Consider the following 22,056-nt stretch of genomic DNA (forward strand, 5'->3'; position numbering starts at 1 on the left):
CAGGCCCCTGTAATATCGCTGGATATTAAAAAATATACATCAACCGAGCAATTATGGGCCATCAAAAAGAATAGGTTTAGCCCCGGGCCCTGCGACTGCTGCACGGTAGCTGCATGGAGATGAGATTAGGAGGGAGCGAGCGAGTAGCCTCACAGCGGCTCGGGCCACTCAAGCACGACCGAGATCTGGGAAGATTGTAGAACATTTTAGATACTGCTGTCTACATCACATGGTGTAGGTCTTGAATACACAAACACTTAGCCTGTTTCATTCACACACATCTCACAAATCAACATACAAGGTCACGAAACATCTCAGATGAATTCAGATATGCATATTCATCCATGAATGTGCTCATAGATATGAACAAAAGCAGAAAATATTGTAATGCACATATGATTTTATACACACGTATTAACACACATTGCTTGCTGTCATTGTGTTCTTAGCAAACACGAGCTCTGTCGATGTTAAATTCATCTGCCAAGGCCACAGATTTAGTCAGAGAAAATAGCCCCAGATAATGAGCAATAACATTTAGAGAAGGGGCTGAGAAGCCCCTTTTAATAGCACTCACTTAAAATTCATAGTTGCTATGCAAAATAAATCAGCGATTTCCTGCGCGGGGGCAGTGGGAAAGGGGATGATGGTGCGGGGAGCGAGGGAGAGGGAGGGGCTGCGAGTGAATAAGAGATGAGGTTTAAACGTTGGCAGTCCCAGGCCTGACACATTTGATCATGTCGGGGGTGGGCGGGGGTTGAGGGTGCACGAACACACAGACACACACAAGTAGCACCCCTTTTAGATTTGTGTTGGCTTCATCAAAGAAGGAAATGTTCTGGAAGAAAAAAAAAGTCGGAAACATGTTGAAGAAGTCTGCTCCTGTGTGTTTATTTGTTTGTGTGGAGGGTGTGTGGGATTTGTGTCTGTGCAAGCGCTCTTAAACTTGATATCAATTTACAGTAGCCTACTCGGATATAAATGACAGACCGACAGTTACATGGCTGGTGTTATTTTTAGATAACACAGATGTACCGGTAGACTCATTCCAGAGACAGGAATCATGTTAGCATTGAAATTGTGAGCGTGCTAGCCCAAAGCACCTCTGTACCCAAGAACATGAGTAGCTTAAGACTCTATGCTGCGGTCTGAAGGATATCTTTCCTAACTACTTTTACTTGACCTTGATGGAAAACTGAACAAGGTCAAGGAAGGTGTGAAGGAGACTTAATAGCAAAAGACAAGTGTGGCGCTAAGAGAATCACTTACACAAGGCTCCATTAGTATGCGATGGTGGATGCTATTGACGTGCACTGCATAGCTTAAAAGAGGACATACTCTGCTCATTCTCAGGTTCATATTTGTTGGAAGTGTGTGGAGGGAACACAGGGATTTGAGTATTCGAAGACCATTTACATGCACCAAAACCTGTATAACTCACTACAGCAGGGATGGGCAAATGGCGGCCTGATACCGTCCACTAGACTCCTAGTTACGTCGCGAGCTGCGTACATGATTTTGTTCGGCAGCCAAATACCGCAAAATAATCTGAGACGCGTTTGTGTGTATTGTGTTTGTTTCCGGGGGAAACCCTCACAAGAAACACCGGCTGTGGTTATGCCCGCTGTGACGTTAAGTTACCGCTCGTAAAGATGCCTTTTAAGCTTCAAAGTGGTTTTTATCATCTGAATTTGGCGAAACAAGTTTAACATTCTAAAAACCAAAACTATGTTTATTTGAAATCAGATGAAAACAAACTGTCACGGACCCTGCCGTGTTATCTATGATTACTATACGCTTTTCATTCATCATTTCAGGGGGAGGGAGGGAGGGGGAGCGGCGCTGAGGAACAGCAGAGTCCGGGTTGGCAGGTGTCTGTGTGGACATTCCCCTTATTGTGCGTCAGCAGAGACAGGCTACAAGTGTCTTAGGTTCAAGTTAGACAACTAATGTCCAGGTAGTGTTCATGACTTCATGTTTATTTCATCTTAATGGTTAATCTTGATGCACACACATTTTCCGTGCTTTCCAATAGTTTAAAATACTTTTATTCCACCGTTAAATAACCTGTTCAATACAAACATGCCACTTGTAAAAATGAAATAACATTTCTGTGAACTGATATTTGTTTAGTGAGCTTATTAGAGGATGTTCCCTGAAAGATTGTAACATTTCAATGAAGATGTCAGACTATATTTGTTTATAATTACATACAATACATGGAATATGTGTGTGTGTGTTCCAAGTGAATCTGCGGCCCCCTGGTGGCCAGTACATACATGATGTGGCCCCCACCACCATCCAAGTCCCTGCACTACAGGGAAGGGAAAACCACAAAAAGCAAAATAGGACCTCTTTAAAAACTCTGGCTCTATATATAAATGTATGACTGAAATAATAAAGACATCGCAGAATCACTTCTCTGCCTGCAGAATGGTCGAGGTTTAAACACATCAGGGTAATTTGCCACTCACACAAGTACGGAGTAATAAATGATTCATTATAAATTCAAGTGCTTTAATTGACTTGTGATTGTCTAACCTTCCTGGCACTCCTCGCACGAACAAAGACAAACGAGTACAAAGTTATACACAAAAAACTGTTTTGACCCGCAGGGATACTGTGTGTGTTTGAGGAGGCATGTGTGTATTTTTTAAATAGTGTTTTCAGTTGTTTGTATGTGCCATTTCTTCCGTATGTTTCCGTTTCTACACTGTACTGAGTAAGCAAGGCCTGTGTGTATTTCTGCGTGTGTATCTGTGGTTATTCGTGCATGGTTATACATGTTTCCAATGCGTGTGTGTCTGCGGGAGACAACAGCACGGCCAGCGGACTTGTCTGGTGCGTATGAATAATCAAAGTGGTCTCTCTCATCATTAAATCATCGCTGTCCTGGTGGGAGCCTGAGGAGGAGATGGAGTGGGGGGGGGGGTGAGGCAGAGGGATCATAGTTAGCGCTGCAGGGGAACATGCTCTCCCTCTCTCCGCCGTCGTGTAGCGCGGCTGAGATGTGTCATGAGCACAAGTCTTTCTGCTCTCTGTGCACGCCCACTTAGCTCCCCCAGACACATGCACACACACACTCATACATATGCACTAGCACTCATACACACAGGCACATTATTCAGGAGTGTACAGACATGCACTCACGGACTCAAACACACACATCTCTTTCCTGGAGGAGAGGGTTCTCCGACCTCTGCTGCACATGGAGCTGTCCTCTCTCAATGACACAGTGCAGCACATATTTACATACGCTGGTGACCTTCACATACACATTAGCCTTTCTGATGTAAATAAGGGTTGAATGCAGGGTTGGGAAGGCTACTTTAAACATGTATTCCATTACAATGACTAGTTATGTGGAAACCTTTTGTAATCAGTAACCTAATACCAGTTCATATACTGTATTAGAGTAACCTGATAACTCTCAACATCAATACTTATGTAGGACAGGAGAACTATGTACATTTACGACGAAACCAAGATATTTAGTATAATAATGTGTCATCCTGAAGAGCCCTATTATGCTATTTGGGGTTTTCCATTTCCTGTAGTGTGTTTGTGTGCATGTCAAATGTCTGCAAAGGCTATAATCCCAGGGAGTATAAAGAGGGAGTTTCTCTTTTGAACATTAAATATACAGTATGATACAGACCTTTTCTGACCAGTGGAAATTACAGCTCTTCCACTTCGTATTATATTTCCATATTAAATAATATTCATAAAGACTACTTCAAACCGCAGAAGTTAATTTGAAGGTTTCACACTTTAGACATTTGACTGTGAATCGCACCTGAACGCCTCGTGCCAGTAGAGAGAAAAGACAGAATGAAACAAAAGTGTGAGTACGAGAACAGTGAGTGTGAGTAGTCTGGGTGAGAAGCATTCACACACACACACACACACACACACACACACACACACACACACACACACACACACACACACTGCTAATGAGCGTGGTGTGCGGTTAGAGCCAGACGGGCTCCTCGCTCAGACCGTTGGGAGTTCAGCGAGGAGTCACCCCTTTCTTCTTCCAAAGCAGCACGTTACCGTTTGGCTGTCGTTATCAAAGCAGGCGCAGGCTCTCACCTGAAGCGCTGCGTTCCTGGATTGTGGGAGACACGTAGACTCAAACACGAGTTCACGATGATCCCTGGAGTGTTTCAATGCTCGTCATAATTGTCAGATAAAAAAGAGTAAAGGAGTTTCCTCAGTAGAAGACAGGATGGATGAATATGTGTCTTTCATGTTACTGCCTTTTGTTTTGGAATAAAAGGATTCACTTGTGGGCACGTTAGAAGCAATTATCTCCAAAGGGGAAACATAGACTGTTTTGTGCATTCTAAAATGAATTGCAGAGTTTAATCCCATGTGTTAAAGATAATAGCACCTAAAGCATCTCTATGGCTTAAAGATCTAATGTTATACCTGAACTTGGAGAAGATTAAATATAACCTGAGGGGCTCTTCAGAAATGTTTGAATCTGTCTGGGGCTCTGTGATAGCCTACGTACATGTAGCTGAACTAAAGACACTAAGTTAGGAAGAAAGGGGGGACTATGAACAGGGCCGCCGCTTGCGAACAGGCAAGGCAGGCAACTGCTTGGGGTCCCGGACCAGAAGGGGGCCCCCAAAGAAGATAGATTAAGAAGGTCCACAGCAACGACAACATGAAACACCCTTTAATTTACTGCAACAACATGTCGGGAAACCCCCTCAAGGCGGCCGCATGCATAGCGAGCCTTGCTCCGCTCCGGGGGGCTGTCGGCTGTGCGTGGTGATGAAAAGCTGGTTCGAGGGGCCCCCAGTGAATGTTTGCCTAGGTCCCCCACAGACTCTAGAATCGGCACTGACTATGAATGTATGTTTTTTTGTTTTTTGTATGTGTACGTGTATGTGTATGTATGTGTGTATGTAAATGTGTAGGTACGGGTGTAGGTAGGTACATATATATATGTGTATGTGTATATGTGGGTATACATATGTGAGTATATGGGCACATGTATTATTGTTATTATTCTTTATTTCCTTATCTATTAATTTTTTTTAAATCATCTTTTACATTTAGGACCGGGAGGAGGGGAAAGAAAAAATATAGACCGTATAAATGTAACTCATTGTGCCTGACTCAATACAAAAAACAAAAAAATATATATATATTGTCTTCAGTGATTTTTATAGTTTGTTAAATGTCTGTTTCCTTTTATCTTAACTTAATATTTGTCCTTGTTGATGTTGCAAATGAAGCTGCTGTGATGCAGAAACATTTCAGACTTGATCGACCGTAAAGTATTATTCAGGGTTCTTACGGTCATTAAAAACCTGGAAAAGGTCATGGAGAAGTCATGGAAAATCATTGGTGAAAAAGTGTATGAACCCTGCTTATCGTATATCGTTAAAAAAAGGTGATATTTGATGTTCCTCAACTAACATCCACATGTTCTCTCTCTCCCTTCTCTCCCCTCTCTCTTCAGTCCCGGCCATGATCACCTCCTACCCGAACACCACCCTGGCGACGCGGGGCGAGGAGAAGAAGATGAGCTGCATCGCTCACGGGGAGAAACCCATCATGGTGCGCTGGGAGAAAGAAGAGCGCATCATCAACCCGGAGACCAGCCGATACGTGGTCACCGTCAAGGAGGTGGCCGACGAGGTCGTCTCCACGCTGGTGGTGAGCTACGTTTGTCCCTCTCATTCAGGGCTAACCTCATCTGAGACTTTCCTAGTAGACCAGAAGTCGTCAATTCAGGCGATTCGTTGAGTAGTCGTTAATATTACTAGTATTTCTTAGGGCTGTGTGATTATGGCAAAAATCATAATCACGATTATTTGGGTCAATAATTGATATCACGATTATTAAATACGATGATCCATTTACTTTGAAAACATCCTTTCATTAAAAAAAAATGTGAACAGTATGTTTTTAACAGTTGATTACCCTGAACTTTAAGTATAATTCAACTGAAAAACCAATACAAAAAATTATTGAAAAATAATTAGATTTAAAAAATGTTTTTAAATAAAAATAATAATCGTTTTATTTCCATTACGCTGATTTCGTAATCGTTGCAAGCCAAAATCGAGATAAAAATACGATTAATTGCACAGCCCTAGTATTTCTTCACAAAATGGTTTCAGTTGCAGGACTGAGGACTTTTTCCTTATTATAAGGGGGCAGCCTTTGTCTCATTTAAGGAGCCCACAGCCTGTCCATATGTCTGTTGTCTATTCAGATGGAAAGCAGAGAGAGAGAGGAAGTTAAGGGAAAACGTGTAAAAAAAAAAATCCTAAAATATTCAAGTAGAGTATAAAATATTAAAGAGCTCCCTCTCAGTTCAGTTTAATGGTTATTAAAACGCAGCGTGTGAACGAGTACATGTGTAAAGCAATTTTGTAAAATTGCAAGGAATATGAGCCTTAAGATAAGCCTTTTTTTAGCATAATTTCCCCCCTCTGTTTCTCCTCTTAGATTATGCCAACTGTTCGTGGGGACTCAGGTTTCTTCTCCTGTCACGCCATCAACTCTTTCGGGGAGGACCGAGGCATCATACAGCTGACAGTGCAAGGTAACACTTAGCTCATATCTTTTTCACTCGGGAAGAACTTTTCCTGCAGGTGAAGAGAGATGTTCAAGCGCTTATTACTTAATTCATTCATTTATGTTTCTAATTGCTGTACAGCAGGGGTGTCAAACTCAATTTCATCTCAGGCCACATTAGCATCATGGTTGCACTCAAAGGGCCAGTTTTATATATAAGACTATATACAAATACATATATAAATCAGGGTTTCCGTTAGCCGGTAATTACCGGTTTTTAGCTGGTAAAATGTAATAAAAACCGGTAAATTAAAAACCTGCCGGTCAAAATGTCCGATGCTCCGATCGATTGCCCGCCGATCATTATCGGCCGATATTCACTCTTAATAGTTTGATCGGTGCTCTCTATAAAGGCCGATCAGGAGAGCGGGATCTGATCGATATGGACATAAACGCGAGTGAAGTTTAACCGGACACGAGAGAGAGATCAGATCAGCTGCTCCATAATCACCTGAAGCCCCGCCCACTGTTTAGTGAGCTGCATGAGAAACTGACGGGCTGTCAGGAGAGAGGGAGGGAGAGAGGAAAAGAGAGGATCCGTTTCTCCCGTGTTATTATTCAAAGTTAATGTAAACTTTTGAATAATGTACGTTATCTAGGCTACTACAAGTCGTTTGTTTGAATGTAATAATTATGTTGTTTGTTGTTTGTGGAATCATTTATTGAAAAATGAATCTGAATTTTTCGATCTGTTACGATTATAAACTGAAGCAATATAAAAATGACTCCCATTAACTGAGTTTTAAACATCAGCATATCCGGTCATAGTCCGGTAATTGCCTGCTAACGGAAACTCTGCTACACAATTCTTATTATTATTATTGAAACATGACCGGTAAGTTTCAAATTTGTCCGGTAAAATAAATTCTGTTCGGACATTTGACCGGCGAGAAAAAATCCTAGCGGAAACCCTGATATAAATATGTAATATATATAAAATAATGTACTATATTACATTATTGCCCCTGCATTGGATGATTATCGGATAGGGTAATTTCATTTCATTTAATCGTTTATTTGAATAGGGACAATGCACATTAATGAACACTTTAGATAAATAATGCTTCAAGTGTAAATATGCCGGATTTTAGCTTTGAGCTCATTTCCATCCGTAGTCCCTCACATACAACATACTGTATAAGAACCTGACATTTATAAACATAGCAAAAAATAAATACATGATATGCAAAAGAGCAAGAGCAGCATATACAAGTATTTACCACATGGCAGTACAATGTAGCAGCAACGACATAAGAGATGCATAAAGTGCAAGAGGAGATGCCCCTGTGTTAAAGTGCATTTAGCGGTGATCGCACGTCTGGTTGTTTCTCAACCATTCTTTGAGTTGACCTTTGAAACTATTGAGAGTGGGACAATCCCGTATCTCAGTTGGGAGGCTATTCCAGAAAGAGCTGCCTTTAACGGAGAGGACATTTTGTCCAAAAGTGGTCCGTCTACTACGGTGGACTTCACAGTCTCCTCTGGTAATAATAATAATAATAACTTCATAATTAACTACGTCTGAAAGCAGAAGTCTAGGGCCAATAATTGCAAGTCTCTTCAGTGAGAATGTCACAAAATGATTTAAAAAGAAAAGCCAAATTCTGGAAAAAAAGCCACAAAAAAAAAAAAATAGTAACATTTAAAAAAAAAAAAAAACATTTAAAAAAAAAAGTCAGATTCGGAGAAAAAGACTAATTCTAAGAAAAAAGGCATATTTTGAAGAAAAAAAGTCACATTCTGAGAAAAAAGTCACATTTGAGATGCATTGTGGGACATGTAGTTTATGGGCAACGTGCTTCTGTAAATCGGCATGTAACCGTATAATAAACATATTATATTCTTTGCAAACTCTTGTGGGCCACATCAAATGAAGTCACGGGCCGGATTTGGCCCCCGGGCCTTGAGTTTGACACCCCTGCTGTACAGGGTGACTCCCTCTCTCTGTAATTGTTCACAGGGGAAATCCCACACAGAGCAAAGCCAATACATCTCTCTGTCGTCCAGTTCTGTTTCAGCGCTGCTGCTTTAACTATGTTGTGTTCTCGGTTCTCCGCAGAAGCCCCCGACCCTCCGGAGGTGGAGATCCGGGAGGTGAAGGACCGGACCATCGCTCTGCGCTGGACCATGGGCTTCGATGGGAACAGCCCCATCACAGGATATGATATCGAATGCAAGAACAAATCAGGTACACACAGGTTCAGGAAATCATACAGTGTTCAGTTCTTTGATGAAAATTCTGAAGTATAAGAATCAAAACTAGGGCTGTCAAACGATTACAATTTTTAATCAGATTAATCACAGCTTAAATATTAATTAATCATGATTAATCACCATTCGAACTATGTCCAAAATATGCCATTTCTTTATGTATATTGTTGTGGGAATTGAAAGATAAATGAAAGAAGGCGGATATATCCATTTAACATACAGTATCTATGTTTATTATAACATTGTTCTGCGTGTCAAAATGAAAGACAACCCACACACCTATCAATCATCAAACCGTGGGGTCTTAATTCATTACGTGTTGATTTCTATCAACGGGGGAGTACTTCAGGAAAGTCGACAGAGGGGGGGGGCGGCGGCTAGTGGAGTACTTCGTGACCACAGAGTGTGAACGTTGTGATCAGCTGTTTTAGCGCAGTTCTCCAGTGAAGGGGGGGGGGGGGGGGAGAGTCTCCCTCCGCAGCCGGTTGGCGTAGTTTTGGCACAATTCCGTTGTACAGACCGACGTTAACAGCAGCCCTGTCTGTGCACACGGAGACCGACTCTGTCGTCCGGTGATCTAACCGCCTTCTGGAAAAGCTTCACAAGTACGTCGGTACGCAAATGCGCTTTGTGACACAAGTGACGGTACGCATTTCAGATTACGCACATAACCTGCGTACCAGTTATGTGCACCCCGTACTACAGCAAAAGTATTCTCCGTCGGGACTTCCTGCAACAACACCACACCGTTATCTTGATTCTGATTGGCCAGAAGACATTATCAAAGATGTTCTATTGAGAAGACGATCACCACGTGACAAAAGTTTTCAAAACCGTGGCGACTGAAATCAATCTTACTAACTGCTGTCTGTGCAATTTACTCCGCGCGAGTTGGCAGACTTTATTTTTCATGGTGGGGCTAAGCCATTTCTTGGTATGGGTGTAGCCTACCCCAGCCATATCCTGGCGCTGCCACTGGTGGCACGTATGGGGCGGGCCATTCTGCACATGCGTTAAATGCGTTAAATATTTTAACGCAATTAATTCAAAAAATTAATTACCGCCGTTAACGCGATAATTTTGACAGCACTAATCAAAACTGAATATTTATCTCGGGGAGGAAATTGGGCAGTTGCTCAGTGTAAGAACTAATTAAAATAAACAATACAAGATAAAGAAAAAGAAACATTTGTACACAAAAAGTCAGTAAGAACTAGGGATGGGAATTTGAAAGCAAATGTATATTCGAAAATATTCGACCCCCAAAAAAACGGTTAACCGATTAACCGAAATGTACATACAGTGGGGCAAAAAAGTATTTAGTCAGCCACCAATTGTGCAAGTTCTCCCACTTAAAAAGATGAGAGAGGCCTGTCATTTTCATCCTAGGTAAACCTCAACTATGAGAGACAGAATGAGAAAATCACATTTTAAAGAATTTATTTGCAAATTATGGTGGAAAATAAGTATTTGGTCAATAACAAAAGTTTATCTCAATACTTTGTTATATCAATCAATCAATCAATCAATGTTTATTTATATAGCCCAATATCACAAATGTTACATTTGTCTCAGTGGACTTTACAGTTTGTACAAAATATCAGTATGACAATACGACACCCTCTGTCCTTAGACCTTCACATCGTACAAGGAAAAACTTCCGGAGAAAACCCACAGTTTAAAGGGAAAAATGGGAGAAACCTCAGGGAGAGCAACAGAGGAGGGATCCCTCTCCCAGAACGGACAGACGTGCAATAGATGCCGTGTGTAAATTGAAAAGATAATACATTTGCAACATAGGTAGTCCAAATGTTTGGAAATGCATGTGTGTATAATAGGAAGATGAATCCACGAGGATATCCATCCAGGACCTATGATCCAGGACCACAGCCACGACTCAAGATCCAGGGCTCGCGATCCAGGACAGAGGAGCGCAGGATCATCCATGACTCCGGATCCCGGCGTATATAGACACCAAAAAGAAAGACATTTGGGGAAGCTGGGTTAATCGGAACATGAGAGTACACAGGTATAGACAGAGAGAAGGAAGAAGTAAGATGTCCCCCGACAAACTAAGCCTATATCAGCAAAACTAGGGGCTGGATCTAATCAGCCCTAACTATAAGCTTTATCAAAAAGGAAGGTCTTAAGCGCACTCTTAAAAACGGATAGGGTGTCTGCCGCCCGAACACAAACTGGAAGCTGATTCCACAAATGTGGAGCTTGATAAGAAAAGGCTCTGGCTCCCATTGTACTTTTAGAGACTCTAGGAACAACCAACAACCCTGCATTCTTGGAACGCAATGCCCTAGTAGGACAGTAGGGTATAATGAGTTCTTTAAGGTAAGATGGCGCCTGCCCATTAAGGGCTTTGTAGGCGAGAAGAAGAATTTTAAATTCTATCCTGTGTTCTATAGGGAGCCAGTGTAAGGCAGCCAGAACAGGAGTAATGTGGTCCCTTTTCCTAACTCTGGTTAGTACACGAGCCGCAGCATTTTGAATCAGCTGAAGCGACTTGACTGACTTCTTGGTACACCCTGATAATAAAGAGTTACAATAATCCAGCCTTGAAGTAACAAATGCATGGACTAGTTTCTCTGCATCGTTTTGAGGCAAGATATGCCTGATTTTTGCAATGTTACGTAGATGGAAGTAGGCGGTCCTTGAAATTGATTTTATGTGGGCGTTAAAGGATAAATCCTGATCAAATATAACACCAAGATTCCTTACAGTCTCACTGGAGGCCAAATTAATGCCATCCATAGTTAATATATCCTTAGATAATTTGTTTCGTAGATTCTTCGGGCCAAGTACAATAACTTCAGTTTTGGTCGTGTTTAACATCAAAAAGTTTAAGGTCATCCACGTTTTTAAGTCCTTAAGGCAGTCTTGAATTTTATTTAGATGATTAATTTCATCAGGCTTGATTGATGAATATAGTTGAGTATCATCCGCATAACAATGAAAGTTTACAGAATGATTCCTTATAATATTGCCTAACGGAAGCATATATAATGTGAACAAAATAGGTCCGAGCACTGAGCCCTGTGGCACTCCATGGCTAACTTTGGTTTGCGTGGAAGATTCATCATTGACACGTACAAACTGAGAGCGTTCAGATAGATAGGACCTAAACCAGTCTAAAGCAGTTCCCTGTATGCCAACTAAGTGCTCTAGTCTTTGCAATAAGATATCATGGTCGATAGTATAAAATGCAGCACTGAGATCGAGCAAAACAAGAATAGAGACACGTCCCTTGTCAGAGGCTATTAGAATGTCATTTGTGACTTTAACCAGAGCTGTCTCTGTGCTATGATGTGTTCTAAAGCCAGACTGAAAAGCTTCAAATAAATCATTGTTTTTTAAGTAATCACACAACTGTAATCACACAACTATATACCCTTTGTTGGCAATGACAGAGGTCAAACGTTTTCTGTAAGTCTTCACAAGGTTTTCACACACTGTTGCTGGTATTTTGGCCCATTCCTCCATGCAGATCTCCTCTAGAGCAGTGATGTTTTGGGGCTGTCGCTGGGCAACGGACTTTCAACTCCCTCCCAAAGATTTTCTATGGGGTTGAGATCTGGAGACTGGCTAGGCCACTCCAGGACCTTGAAATGCTTCTAACGAAGCCACTCCTTCGTTGCCCGGGCGGTGTGTTTGGGATCATTGTCATGCTGAAAGATCCAGCCACGTTTAATCTTCAATGCCCTTGCTGATGGAAGGAGGTTGTCACTCAAAATCTCACGATACATGGCCCCATTCATTCTTTCCTTTACACGGATCAGTCGTCCTGGTCCCTTTGCAGAAAAACATCCCCAAAGCATGATGTTTCCACCCCCATGTTTCACAGTAGGTATGGTGTTCTTTGGATGCAACTCAGCATTCTTTCTCCTCCAAACACGTCTAGTTGAGTTTTTGCCAAAAAGTTCTATTTTGGTTTCATCTGACCATATGACATTCTCCCAATCCTCTTCTGGATCATCTAAATGCTCTCCAGCAAACTTCAGACGGGCCTGGACATGTACTGGCTTAAGCAGGGGGACACGTCTGGCACTGCAGGATTTGAGTCCCTGGCGGCGTAGTGTGTTACTGATGGTAGCCTTTGTTACTTTGGTCCCAGCTCTCTGCAGGTCATTGACTAGGTCCCCCCGTGTGGTTCTGGGATCTTTGCTCACCGTTCTTGTGATCATTTTGACCCCACGGGGTTAGATCTTGCGTGGAGCCCCAGATCGAGGGAGATTATCAGTGGTCTTGTATGTCTTCCATTTTCTAATAATTGCTCCCACAGTTGATTTCTTCACACCAAGCTGCTTACCTATTGCAGATTCAGTCTTCCCAGCCTGGTGCAGGTCTACAATTTTGTTTCTGGTGTCCTTTGACAGCTCTTTGGTCTTGACCATAGTGGAGTTTGGAGTGTGACTGTTTGAGGTTGTGGACAGGTGTCTTTTATACTGATAACGAGTTCAAACAGGTGCCATTAATACAGTTAACAAGTGGAGAACAGAGGAGGCTCTTAAAGAAGAAGTTACAGGTCTGTGAGAGCCAGAAATCTTGTTTGTTTGTAGGTGACCAAATACTTATTTTACCGAGGGATTTACCAATTCATTAATTAAAAATCCTACAATGTGATTTCCTGGATTCTTTCCCCCCATTCTGTCTCTCATAGTTGAAGTGTACCTAAGATGAAAATTACAGGCCTCTCTCATCTTTTTAAGTGGGAGAACTTGCACAATTGGTGGCTGACTAAATACTTGTTTGCCCCACTGTATCTGATAAAAAAAGGGCCTATGCACAGAATGCAGCTATTCAATACTCATTCTTGTTTAAGAATATGAGCATGTCTACTCAGGGGAGAGGCGGGTGCGGAGGCGTTTCACAATTAGGTCAGCTGTAGAGAAGACCCTGTCAGCTGGAATTTGGGCATAAGATGAGCTTTGAGTCTGCGTGATCTGCGTGTAGGGAGGGACAGCAGCCATATCATTGGCTAGAACTAGCTAGATCTGATGGATTTGGACATAAACGCGAGTGAAGTATAACCGGACGCGAGAGAGAGAGATCAGCACCTGCAGCTCTGCCCGCTGTGAGGGACCAGTGAGCAGAGCAAAACACACCTTTAGACCTAACACATTTAGCTATGGCACTGTCGTATACATTGAATTATTCCATTTGATAATATGTAATCAACTTAGGCACCCCTCCCAAAAAGAAAAAAAAAGAAAAAATATTCATTTCTCATATTCTCATATTCGAATACCTGAATAATTTCGAATATTCGATTAATCGTTCCCATCCCTAATAATAGCATGTGATAAAAATATCAAATAAATATATTTAGATGAACATAATAACCTTATGTGTTATCAATGTGTTAATGTATTAATGTGTTATCAAAAGGTAAAATCAAGATATTAAAATTGGGTTCTTTGGCAGTTACTCAAAAAAGATCAAATAAAGATATTTATATAAACATAAGAACAAATAGTTGTATCTATATTTATATATGTATTTTAACACAGTATTATTGCTAATAATAAAAGCTTTCTACCTCTGCTGAAACGAGAATTAATGTAATTAAATTCTTGAAACATGACTCTGTGTTCCTAACAGTCTGTTCCCCCCCTCTCTCTCCTCCAGCGTCATGGCTATCAGCCCAGGTTACCAAAGATGTTTCCCCTCAGCTCAACCAGGCCACAATCATCGACCTCCACCCTTCGTCCACCTACAACATCCGCATGGTCGCCAAGAACATCATCGGCAACAGTAACCCCAGCAACGAGCTCACCATCACCACTGATGAAGCAGGTAGCTGTCACATGACATGTTAAACTGTTTTAGAGAGGTAGTAACGTACTGCTTTCTGCTCTATACATGAGAGTAACACATGCGTCACTTCCGGGCAAAAATGACGGCTCCGCCCACTTTTGGGGGAAAACAAAGCTGTCATTTGAATGGCGGTATAATAATAATATACCGAGCCCGATCGTCGATTTCAAATGATTTAATGTATTTGTTTGCCTGAGGCCATTGTAATCGGGCTCTTTGAAGATCCAAAAATACACGGTTTTCTTACATTTCTGATCGGATTGGCAAAAACCTCAGAATTTGTATTGACCGCCATTCAAATGACAGCGTTGTTTTCCCCCCAAAAGTGGGCGGGGACGTAATTTTCGCACGGAAGTGACGTAGGTGTTACGTCACTAGTCAGACGTAGGTGTTACGTGTTAGTCAGGGTGTCCGCGGGGTCTTAAAAAGTATTAAAAGTTGATAAATCAATTTAGCGAAAATTAAGGCTATTAAAAAGTATTAAACGGCATGTTCCAAGGTATTAAGAAGGTCCACAGCAACGACAACATGAAACACCCTTTAATTTACTGAAACAACATGTCAGGAAACCCCCTCAAGGTGGCCCCATGCATAGCGTGCCATACAATGCTGCTTCTTATTTTAAGTTTCGTTGCCTTGCTCCATTATGTGGGGGGGGGGGGGGGGGGGGTTTATCTGCTGGTGGACTACCTGAGAGATATACAGCAGGAGAACACGCGTGAACGGAAGACTTTTTTGCGTTTGCGTATGCGTTTTACTGTATGCGTCCTCGTGGGGCCGGGGTCTAAGCCAAAGTTGCCAAACTATATCCGGTCACAGAGATCTGCTATTTTAAAGTAAGGTCCATAAGGACATATCGACCCTAAATATAGTCTATATTTAGAACGAGAAAAGTCTTAACATATATATCGTTTTTTGTAAACATATGACAAATGTGTGAGGGCGATGACGTCAGAGCATCGTCCTATGTGCCGGGCTTAGCCCCGGACAGCCCCAGCCCAATTTAACCCCTGGGTATTTGTGAGGGAGCTCCTATATGGCATTACCCCGCTGAAGCTCACCAAAGTTTAATATATTTCATAGTTCAAAGTTTTGTCAATTGTTTCGTTTATTGGTCAAATACTGGTTTCTACTGGTTTCTGAGGAGTTCTACTGGAATGAAAGAGCACAGAGTACAGAAGCAACAAAGCAGCATACTGCATTAAACCTGACCTTCACAGAGAGGTTGAAGTTCAAGTGGAGAGGAGGCTTCAGTAGTCTGTCTGCACTCTGTTTAGTTGTGCTATCTTACAATCAATATAGTAAATGTGAGGTAAAGTGTGTCGCCAATATAACCGGTTAGAACTCGAAGTTGCGATGAGGTCTTAAAATGTATGGAAAGGGTCTTGAAAAAGGTCTTAAAAGGTTTTACATTTGTCTTCAGGATTCCTGCAGATACCCTGATAGTGTATTTTCTCTATATTCATTTCATTGCATCTTTGTATTTTGCTTAGGAGGGGCTCTGTAAGGAAGTCTGAAGGAAGGGGCAGATTTTTTTCGGCTGCGTACTTTCAAATTCTAGCGCACTCCAGCTGGTTTCTCCATTCTTACCTACTCTACCTTTAAGTGTTTTATTATTGTTATTATTATTATATGAATTAAAGGTGTTATTATTACTATTACAACCATTATTATTATAAACATTCACAATAAAAATTACACTTGTAAAAAATATTAATACTAAATAAAATAATAATATTGATGATAATAATAATCTTAATAATGATAAGTATAATAAATACATAATAATTATAATTATACATTTTAATAACAGAGCACTTCTAATAAAGGTTCTTAATGTGCCAGTAAAAACATGTAAAAATCATTAAAACACATGTAAAAACGATACTTATGAATTATTATTATAATTATTATATTTATTATTATTTCATGTATGTACTTGAACTACTTTGCAATTGGACTAATTTTTTCTCCAAATAAAAATAATTACTCTTTTTCTCCAAATCACTCTTAAATGGTAATTTGGCTAATATTAACTTTGAACTGTCACTATAATTTATTTTAATTCTCTAAAGAGAATTGACTTCCTGTCTGAATGCTGGTTTCGTGTCCATTTCCTCCTGGCCCTCAAACCTGTTGAGCCATCTAACACATCATTATTTTATGGTGGTTTGAAATGGAGCCATCATTTTTTCTATCTGGGGAAACAGATCAGTTCTCTGTTGCTTTTAGTCGGCTCCATCAGTGTTCACTTATCCTCTATTGCCTCTAATGACCCCCCCCTCCCCCCCCACAGGCATACCAGCACATTAAAACGCCCCATCTTACTGGATTCATCGCTAAAATAGAGTCGTAAACTTCAAATTAAATAAAACATGTGTCATTCCTCACATTATTTCAAAGGTTAAAGTTGATGATGTTACACTTTATTTTATTCTTTTAAATGAACATTTAGTTGAGATGTAAAGACACTTGAAAGAAAAAGAGCATGGAGGAAAATCCATTAGCAAAGCAACAGCTCCATCTAGTGAACGGGATAGAAATGATCATCTCTTCCATTTAGAGAGGACCTGTGCACTTCGTGTGTATCTAAAATCTAAAGCTGTTTTTGTTTAAAGTAAATGTTTATTGATTTAGAAATATTATTTAAAGGTCTCCTATCATGCAAAATGCACTTTTTGATGTCTTGTATACATAAACATGTGTCCCCGGTGTGTCGGGGAACTCACGCAGCGTCAGAAAATAAAACCCTCTCTCTTTTCCTCCGTACCCAAATCTGATATGACGCAATATCGTAAATGTAGGCTGGCTTTACACCCACGGCCCTATCAGAAAGTTGCTATCAGAATCAATGCCCGACTCTTTTGGACGTAATATGGTCGGTGTTTACATTATATATATATATATATAGAAATGTTTATTCATTGGGATAAACCCCTTGAGATGCACCATCTCGTTTTCAAGGGGGTCCCGACAATAGCAACAACTTACAGACATACATAAACAACATGACACACAAGACAAACCACATACAGTCTGTTAAGTAAAATTCAAGCAATGCACACAATCATTACAATTTGAGAGACAGTCGAGCAAATCAGTTTAATCAATATCAGTTTCATTAATAACAAATACAGACCAGTTGAAAGTGAGATGATAATGCATGTTTAAATAAACCCAATGATGCAAGAGATCTAATAGCAGCAGGTAAAGTATGCAGTCTATTGGGGCTTTGAAAATGAACGCTCTTCTGCCAATCCATTTCTTTGCAGAGGGGACAGAGAAATAAATCTTGATGATTTGACGAGTAGGGTACGAAATACTGCTTTAAATAAGGGGGATAGTTAAGATAAATGCATTTAAATATCAGCTGAAGCCAATGCATGTGTCTTCTTACATTTAAAGAAGGCCATTTAAGTTGGTTATACATTGTGCAGTGATGTGTACGAAAAGGACAACCAAGAACAAATCTGCATAGTCTATTGTAGGCTATGTTGAGTGGAGCAAGATCTGATTTATGTGCATTTTGGTAGACAACATCACAATAGTCCATAATCGGAAGAATAATTTGAGAAGCAATTCTCTTTCGGACACTGAGCGCAAAACAATTGCGAGAGCGGTGTAAAACACAGATTCCGTAATTGACTTTTTGTATTACATGCAGTAGTAGTAGTTTAAATGAAAGTTCAGAGTCTAGCCATACACCAAGATATTTAAAGCTATCAACTTTATGCAGAGAAGTGCCATCCTTACATGTTATTACTACATTAGGTTTGGATTTGAGCTTCTGCCTGGTACCAAAGACCATGGTATAAGATTTTGTCTAGTTAAGCAGTAGTTTATTGTGTGATAGCCAGTCCTGTAAGATATTAAAATCCGATTGAAGAGAGATCTGAATTTTTGAAAAATCAGATTTGGATGTATATATGACAGTGTCATCAGCATAAATCATTTATGTAAATAGAGAACAGAAGTTAGTATCGCTAACACTCAGAGCTAACCTGTACTGGAGAGCATGTGTGTGAAGAAGCAGGAAATAAAAAGGAGCTCACCTTGTGGTATAACCGGCAAGAGAGAAAGCCTTTGAGCTCCAGACTGTTTCAGAAAGAATCCTTGATAATCCATGATATGGCGTTTCATCACCGCAGTATTTAGTTTAGACAGTAGCTGCCGGGTCCTGCATGAGCTCAGCCCCCTCCTTTTAAAACTTTATACCCCAAATCAGCACTTTTGAAACAGGAAGTGAAATAGAGGGATATGAGGCATGGCTAGAATGTGTGATCTGTTTGCTATTTTGAGCAAAACACTTCATAGACATGTTTTTTATATATTTTTATATATCTGAGACCTATGCTATTGCCTAAAAATAGCATGATAGGTGACCTTTAAGTAAATGAAGTAGTCCTTTAACCTGGACTTTGGTTCACTTCCCTGCATAAGATGTGCTAGCTGGTGCCTCAGTGCCTGCAGTTCATTTTCTGTTGTATTTCTTTATGATTTAGCCGCTACACTGTTTATGTATGTACTTATCTATACTGTATGAACATCTTTAAAGTATTTGACTGAAAAAGTGAAACTTGAAAAATGTGCAGTAATATTGAATAATGTTCTTTATTTGCAGCTCCCGACGGCCCCCCACAGGATGTCCTTCTGGAGCCCACCTCCCCACAGAGCATCAAAGTTTCCTGGAAGGTAAAGCACAGCCCTGAAATACATATGTAAAATGATTTGACCGATGCTTCCCCTAAAAACGTCTAGAACTGCAGTGACAGCAACGTAACTTAAAATGGTGGCAGCACTGATCGAGGTTTTCTGTAACTGCCCAAGTCTGTTCACATTTTCTTTTACATTAACCAGTTTTTACACACTGCAGAGCCCATACTGTGTTCCTGTTAGTGTTTACTTCAAAAATTATTCCACTGTTTCTTCTGATGGAGGGAAACTAGTGAGTTTGTCTCCACCACTGAGGTGAAACCGAGTAATAAGCTCAGTTTTCCTCCCCTCTTCCTCGCCCTGCAGCCTCCACAGAAGCACCTTCAGAACGGGGTGATCCGCGGCTACCAGGTGGGCTACAGGGAGTACAGCCCGGGGGGAAGCCACCAGTTCACCATCCTCAGCCTGGACACCAGCGGAGACACCATGGAGAGCATCATGCTGGACAACCTGAAGAAGTTCACTCAGTACAGCGTGGTGGTGCAGGCGGCCAACAGAGCGGGCACCGGGCCGTCCTCTCAGCAGGTCGTCGTCAAAACCCTGGAGGACGGTAAATATACAACCAAGTCTCCGTCTCAGCAGGTCCCGTCCGCTCAGACTTTTCCAACCCAACAACTCCAACCAGGCCCGGTTCCAGAACACAATGACTCAGGGTGCATCTGAGATTAGAGAGGGTGCAGTGGTAAAGTGCTATTTTTACAAGTGTTGGGTGGACCTAACACCCTCTAGGGGGGTCCTCACCTCCTCTAGGGGGGTCCGGGGGCATGCTCCCCCGGGAAGATTTTTTAAATATTGAAGTTAAAAGCATCAATCTGGTGCATTTAGAGAGCAACATTAAGAGATCTATGTGCTCTTTGCTTGATTCATGCCTTCCCAGTCCCTTATCACGTAGCCTATAAGAGCATGGCGCCAGTTGTAGTAGCCAGTTGTGGTGAAGGCATCTGACTTACTTGAACTGAAATGTCTACATGCAGAGCAGAAGATGGCATCTTTGTTTCATGAATATTCCAGCCAATCTCTGTTTTGAAACCTTGAGCTGCAAAATGAGCGCCTTACCCCACTGTACAGGCGAGTTGGGTACTTTTTTAAATATACCTGTGCAGGCTCTGTTTTGCCGAGGTCCTCTGGCACATGTGGGCCGCTGAGGGGTGGCGGTGTTTGGGGCAACGAAGACGGCTGCTCCGCCTCCGTGGGCGAGGCGGGCAAAGCCGGCGAGTCGGGCGTTAGTGTCCACGACAGTGGCCGCGGGTAACGTAATGTCCCCATGATCTGAACTGTTATTACCTGCAGTAGATGCAGTGTTACTGCTGGCGATAAGGGCTGGTTGTTTTAACCATTTTCTGATGTCCATCATTGACTGCTGTGTAAGCACCTTGCAGATGACGAACGTGCAGCGGCACAGGTCACGTGACATAATAACGTTACTTACTGTTTAAATTGACCAAATAAATGCAGCAGACAATGTTATTTAACCACAATTTAAAAAAAATGTATTTCAACTATCTTCTTATTATTATTATTATTATTATTATTATTATTATTATTATTATTATTATTATTATTATTATTACTATTATTATTATTATTATTATTATTATTATTACTATTATTATTATTATTATTATTATTATTACTATTATTATTATTGTTATTGTACATGTAATATTTTTCACTTTTTTTTTTTCACTTTCTTTTTTCAACTGAGGGTGCATAACGACTCAACTGAGGGTGCAATGCACCCTTATGCAACCCCGTAGAACCGGCCTGACTCCAACCCTGGTCCAATACCGTGTGTCTCTCTTCTGTCCTGTGTTGCACACCTCCTCCTTGTTTCTCTGGCTTCCCTGCTCACTGTCTGTGATCACTTAACAAGCAAACACTTTCCTGCGCGGTGGGGGATTGTGAGGCAGTTAATTACAGCTGTTCAGTATTACACTGATCTCAGACCAAAATTGTACAAAACAGAAACACGTACACATGTTGGGATTTAAGTGAATACATTTAAAACACTGCCCAACCTCACACCTGATTTGGGTGTTGCTTTCAGTTATTACGAGTTCCTACTATTACATGTAGTACAATAATTAAATGACATATCTGTTTTTTATTTGTTACTTTGAACCATATCTCTTCCAAATACGCCTTTTTGATGCAATGGCTCTAGCTCTAGCTCCAACATGCTTTTGGAAAGGCTGCCCTCTAGTGGACATTTGTCAAATTACATCAGACAAACAGATTTAAGAAATGACATGTAGGGGGATTTTTTAAATATATGTAAAACATCCCTTTTTGTTTTTTTGTCATGAAACATTTTTAAATTGTATTATATTATCTCAAGCTAAATGTACCTGCTTCAATGGGTTTGAATGACATATATATCCACATCTTTACACTCATACTAATTATTGGAAAGTTTAGGAGTGCAGTTGTCGCTCAATAATTCCACAACTTAGAATTAAACACCACTTTCCACTTCAGTATTTTGTGGTTGTTTTAAGATTTGTTTCTCTCAATAAAAACATATAACAGGATGTGTTTCATTAGATGTGGTGCAACAAAAAAAATGATGAGCGTATCTTGACAGTTGTTCCAGATGGTATATATTTTGTTATTTGTGGTATAGCCCACATGATTGTATCTGCACAGACAGTCCCTCTTGTTCTAATTCACATGCCTCTTTTAAGATCCTCCCTTTCTCCCCCC

At 40.8% G+C, this 22,056-nt stretch overlaps 1 protein-coding gene across 1 annotated transcript in view; it reads left to right on the forward strand.

Annotated features, from left to right (window-relative positions):
- dscamb (Down syndrome cell adhesion molecule b) overlaps nucleotides 1-22,056 on the forward strand; it is a 178,907-nt gene that overhangs the window by 128,818 nt on the left and 28,033 nt on the right. Inside the window, 6 exon segments of the mRNA XM_034224586.1 lie at nucleotides 5,480-5,676; nucleotides 6,475-6,571; nucleotides 8,663-8,791; nucleotides 14,452-14,619; nucleotides 19,262-19,332; nucleotides 19,660-19,903. Coding sequence (XP_034080477.1) covers nucleotides 5,480-5,676; nucleotides 6,475-6,571; nucleotides 8,663-8,791; nucleotides 14,452-14,619; nucleotides 19,262-19,332; nucleotides 19,660-19,903 — 906 coding nt within the window.

This window comes from Gymnodraco acuticeps, unplaced genomic scaffold (assembly GCF_902827175.1).
Source record: "Gymnodraco acuticeps unplaced genomic scaffold, fGymAcu1.1, whole genome shotgun sequence".
Classification (NCBI taxonomy): Eukaryota; Metazoa; Chordata; class Actinopteri; order Perciformes; family Bathydraconidae; genus Gymnodraco; species Gymnodraco acuticeps.